We start from the raw sequence: 5,440 nt of genomic DNA, 5'->3' as shown, positions 1-5,440 counted from the left end.
TACGCCTAGTAAGTTGTAACCTAAAATTAACAGTCATAATGGTAATATTTTGAATACTTTCAACAAATTTGTTGGTTAATTATATATAAATCGTTTTTACATAAATATAAAGAAGACAAATAGATAATTATCCTGCTAACTATTTTTCGAGATGATTATTATAGATTTTCAAGCATAACATTTAAAGAAGTTTGAATAAATTTCATGACTACAAAAATCAAATAAACTTCTTTTTCAAAGAAGAAGAAAATAAATTTTAATTTTACCGACAAAAGCTATCTAGTATTTAAGAAAATTAAACCTAAAAATATCTTAATTTGATTATTATAAAATGCTCTTTTTGTCCACAAACACAAATCCCTCTCTTGCTCCCTTTCCATCGCGATGATCGATGCTCTTCCATGGCCAGTAAATTCTCTACACAGAAAGTCAAAGTAGTCCATCAAATCGTTCTCCTTTAGATCTCCTCATCTAACCAGGTAATTTTCACTTTTATCCAATTTCATCTCATCAATAATTTCGAGAGTAATGAACTATTACTAAATTTGATTCAATTACTGCAATCGGAGCGCTTGCTTGTGTCGGATTTTGAGAATTTTAGTTAATCAGTATGAACAAAGAATCCATGGATGAATTCATGATTCATGAAGATGAAAAAAGTTGATTTCCAGTTTCTATTTTTAGGCAAAAACTCAGCCTAATTTTGTACTCGTTGAATTTCAGACAAATATGCAGAGTCAAATCGTATGCAGTGGTTGTAGAAGCATTTTGCTTTACCCTAGAGGAGCTTCTAATGTGTGCTGTGCCTTGTGTAATGCCGTTACCTCGGTTCCTCCTCCTGGTAAGATTTATCGAATAATTGAAGTTATTTGAGACATGATCGAATCAATATTTACAAATTACGACATATTAAAACTGTTACTTTTTGGTTTTTTTTTTTTTTTTTTTCTAATATTACATGACTAATTCAACAATTAAACGTAATCAACAAGTTGTTTCTGTAAAAAGTCAATGTCTGCTACATCAGTCAAAGGACGCGTAAACAACTATAGAAGGGGATAGAAACGTAGAAGAAGAACTTGTATATCATAAGACACACGAAATGAACACGGATTTTGAATGATAAACGTTAAGATTGTTGGGTTATTTTAATCATATAAATTTATTTATAAGATTTGTGCTATAAGCTTTAAATCAACACCAGAAGTTTTTCTTTTTGTGGTTTCGCCTTTGTTTGTTACAGTTTTGGTGATTTCGAGTATCTTCTTCTTCTTCTTCTTCTGTAAAAACTCAAACTGGTTTTAAATAAAACCTTTTCAGGGATGGAAATGGATCAACTTATATGTGGAGGTTGTCGAACATTGCTAATGTACACACGTGGTGCTACAAGTGTGAGATGTTCCTGTTGTCATACTGTTAATCTTGCACCAGGTATAATTATAAATAATATTTAAATAATAAAAAAAAAGTCTTCCAAACCTTTCTTTATTCACTTAATTTTTTTTTTGCAGTTTCTAATCAGCTTGCTCAAGTAAATTGTGGAAATTGTAGAACAATGTTAATGTATCCATTTGGTGCTCCATCTGTTAAATGTGCAGTTTGTCACTACATTACAAATGTCAATGTCAGTTCAACAAAACAAAACCTATCTTCTATTATTTTGTGAATTACTCTTATATTTAACTTTTATATTTTATAAACAAATTTTTTTTTTAAATACAGATGAGCAATGGAAGGGTTCCTGTTCCAATGAGACCTAATGGAACTACAACATCAGGATCAATGCCACCTGTTTCAACAGTGAGTTTCAAGCTCTTTTTTCCTTTATTAGGGTTAAAAGAAAGATATAACAATTTACTTTCATATATAAATATATGTTCATTTATCCTTTTTTAATTAGATGTGTTTATTTTCCAATTTTCTGATCATGGATATTATAGTAAATGAAAGTACGTTGCTATTTCTTTTGTGTAGGCAACACCTCACTCTCATAACCAAACTGTAGTAGTTGAAAATCCGATGTCTGTTGATGAGAGTGGAAAATTGGTAAGTAATGTTGTTGTTGGGGTAACCACGGATAAGAAGAAGGCGATAAAGTGAATAATGGATCCATGAATGAAAATGGTTGGTTTTAAGGATGTAGTAATGTGTATAGAAATAGAAAAAAGGAAAATGGTCATTATTTTGACTTTATTGTATCTTAGATTATTTAAAAAAATTGAGATTTGATGTGGTGTTTTGGTTAGGAAGGGGACATAGGGCACATGTTTATTAATTTGTGGTCATTTGGCCCCACAATTGTGCTTGTTATATGGTTGTTGGTTTGGAATTGCTTGAAAATTATGGAATATGTGGTTTTTGTTGTTTTTGAGTATTTTCAATTTTTACTAGCATTTTTCACTAAAATGTTGTAATTGTGGTGTAGACAATGCTTCATAGATTATCTGTGTTAGAATGTAAATATTGTATGTATTAGTTTTGGCCTAGTTAGCCTATGAGTCTGTAGGGTTTTCTATAATTAGGGCTCTTACCTTTATATGGAGTCATATATGTTCCCTTTTTAAAGATGAACGATCAATCTAGTATTTTCACCTTCAATCTCTTTTTAGTTTACATGGTATCAAAGCCCAGGTTTAGGGATTGGAATATGTTTTGCGTTAAGCATGGTATTTTTTGAGATATTGTTCACTGGCATTATTCACAATGTCTGTTCATCGACATTGTTCAACGAGTATTATTCATTAAGTTTTTGGTATTGTGTCGCTTTTGAGTTTTCTAATTAGGGCATAATGTGAGTGTCATTCTGAGTTTTTTGATTTGGGCACCCTGTAAATACATTGTTTCTTTTGCTGATACTGTGTGGAGTTCCGACCTAATCTTGGGAGTGATTTGAAAATGACTATAAATGGTCAAAAAATTCATGTTTCTGGTTTTTATATTACACCCGAAATTCATGCCTCCGTTTTTACTTTTGGTTTTGGTTCTAAGACTGTTACTATATATGCGGAGGAGTATGCTCAATTTTTAGGATACAAAAATTCACATTCGCCGGTTGCCTTTTTTTAAGGATTAATGGGACATCGATTTAGGTGCTTCAAATCACATGAAATGTACCCATCATCTCTTGTATGATTCCTTGCTAGATTAGGGCTAAGGATCTAGGAAGGATGTCTTGTATGCCTACTATATGAGCTTGTAGATCTGCATACTAGTACTGATCAATCAGTGATAGGATGGCCTGTTTAGGTTATGCCTGATTGTTTGAGCTCTTGGAATTGCCTGTTAGTATGGTTCAGATAGTTGAATAGAATGGTTTGATTGGAGTAGGTTGGTTAGTTTTTTCCGTTGTCCGAATGTTGCTTGCTTTGTGCTTTTTTGGGCTCTTAGCAATGTGAGTTAGCTACTAAGTGAATATGCTAAGTCACATGTGGCACATGCTGGATAATCTCAGAGTAATGGACTTGGCCCTATTGCGCAGCTCTCGTCTGAGTCCAACCATTCTAGGATTGAGTCTTTTACTCGAAGGATTATCTGATCTCTGTTGCATGTGACTATATTTATGAGGTAGCTAGTTGACATTACTGGGAATCTTTCAGCAGCTGAGGACTGGGTGGGTTCGGGAACCTAAGAAAGCCTAGGATATGATTCAGTGGGTTAGTAGTGAGGTTTAGTGAGACTTGGGTGCATCAGTTTGACGAAGTGACTTGGAGGATTCGGGAGGATTGCTGAGGAAAGTATGGATAGGTGTGGAAGGAAGTATTGGGCCCGTACTACTGAAAGCACAAGATCCATACTCGAATCGGTGAGAGTCTTGGAGAATCTGAGAAGCTTCGGGGAGGAGTTTGTGACCCGGTTTAGGGGCAGAGGATGTTCCAGATGTTGTAGCTCAGCTATTGGCAAGTGAGCTAGTGAGCGTGACAGGGTGTCAGACCCTGGAGGATATGACTTCCAAAGTCCGAGGATATGAGATCGATTTGGAGCACTTTGAGAAGAGAGGGTCGTGCCAGGTGCATATAGTAGAGGGTCCCGGGAAGAGACCCAATACTTCTGATCATCGGGTGAAAGGCCAGCAGGGTCGGAGTCAGTGCAACACGTGCGGGAAAGTACACAAGGGAGTTTGTCGTTCCAGGGGTTTAGGCTGCTACATGTTGAAGAGAATTGTATTTTCGCATGGGTTGCGAGAATGGAAGTGGGAACGAGGATTCGTCAGCCAGGGTAAAGATTAAGGCCTCCGATCGCCAACATGGGGGTAGATTGAGGTATCAGACTAGACCAGATTTCAAGGGTACTCTTCAAGATTTCAGAGGATGGACGATCTTAGGGTTTGACTGGTAATTGATCGCTAGCATGGATAAGCACAAGTTGTCGACAACGGACTATTAGGGAGTAAGAAGGATTGGGAATCCTTCAATTCTCTAGTGCTGTGAAGACTTAGTCAAATCTAAGTGGGGGAGAATCGATCAGGTACTCAAGAGAAGAAGTAGGAGTGAATCTAGGATGAGTTCGCATTCCCATCAGGGAGGAAGCCGGTCGAGTGGCCGTCTAGGTTGAGGATTGTGTGAGTTGGGAGTTCGGAAGACGTTCCAACATTTGGTTCACATTTTTCCTTGGCATCGGATAGCAGGTTTCGGGGACCATGTTAGAGCTCCAGATAGGACTCAAGTTCAGTTGAGTGTTAGGTCGAGTGCGTGTTTGAACCAGTATGTAAAGTGTTGTAAGACTGCGGGGGTAGCCGTAGCATTCATAAGCGGTTAGACAGTATGGAAAGTGTTTTAAGACTGTGGGGGTAGCCGTAGCATTCACAAGCGGTCAAATAGTATGGACATTGTTGTAAGACTGTGGGGGTAGCCGTAGCATTCAAAAGCGGTCAGATAATATGGAAAGTGTTGTAAGACTGCGGGGGTAGCTGTAACATTCACAAGCGGTCAGATAGTATGGACATTATTGTAAGACTGCAGGGGTAGCCGTAGCATTCACAAGCAGTCAGATAATGTGGGAAGTGTTGTAAGACTGTGGGGGTAGCCGTAGCATTCACTAGCGGTCAAGTAGTGTGAGAAGTGTTGTAAGACTGCAGGATGACCCGTGGCATTGACGGATTCTTTCAGATGATTAGGTCAGGGTGGGACAGTTCACAAGATTGTGGGTAGACCGCAACATGATTGGAATCAGAAAACGGTAGGTCATTGGAGATCAGGCGTGATGTAAGACTACAGTGGTTCTAGTAGCATTCACTTTTCGTATTAGATTCTATGGCGACAGGTAGTCAGACTTTTATGATCAGGTTGATCAGAAGGAATAATGGAGCCATGAGTGGCAATATGGTTAGGGCAGATTTCGATAGCCGAAGTTCTCCTCGGAAGTCGCGTGGGGCGACTGTGAGGTTGCTCCTGGCTCAGCAACCGGGTTGGACTTCAGTATTCCAGATAAGTTGGGACCAGGG

The 5,440-nt window shown here is 37.8% G+C and overlaps 1 protein-coding gene across 1 annotated transcript; it reads left to right on the top strand.

Moving 5' to 3' along the window:
- The first annotated feature begins 320 nt into the window (after positions 1–320).
- Positions 321–2,366, top strand: LOC145117077 (protein LOL2-like). The gene is made up of 6 exons (XM_079053382.1): positions 321–479; positions 724–841; positions 1,321–1,431; positions 1,512–1,624; positions 1,723–1,800; positions 1,975–2,366. Exons 2-6 carry the CDS (start codon positions 730–732, stop codon positions 2,098–2,100), a joined length of 540 nt encoding a protein of 179 aa, XP_078909508.1. The 5' UTR covers positions 321–479; positions 724–729; the 3' UTR covers positions 2,101–2,366.
- Positions 2,367–5,440: the final 3,074 nt, after the last annotated feature.

The sequence above is a fragment of the Lactuca virosa genome, chromosome 5, assembly GCF_052849685.1.
Source record: "Lactuca virosa cultivar CGN04683 chromosome 5, Lactuca_virosa_CGN04683_v6, whole genome shotgun sequence".
Taxonomy (NCBI): Eukaryota; Viridiplantae; Streptophyta; class Magnoliopsida; order Asterales; family Asteraceae; genus Lactuca; species Lactuca virosa.
Note: the sequence above shows the minus strand (reverse complement) of the source record. Positions and strands in the feature narration are given on the sequence as shown.

Excerpts from the sequence above, each read along its gene's own strand:
- LOC145117077 (XM_079053382.1), top strand. The coding sequence starts at position 730 with ATGCAGAGTCAAATCGTATGCAGTGGTTGTAGAAGCATTTTGCTTTAC. Across the intron at positions 842-1,320 it reads TACCTCGGTTCCTCCTCCTG|GGATGGAAATGGATCAACTT; the intron begins GTAAGATTTATC and ends AAACCTTTTCAG. Across the intron at positions 1,801-1,974 it reads CAATGCCACCTGTTTCAACA|GCAACACCTCACTCTCATAA; the intron begins GTGAGTTTCAAG and ends TCTTTTGTGTAG.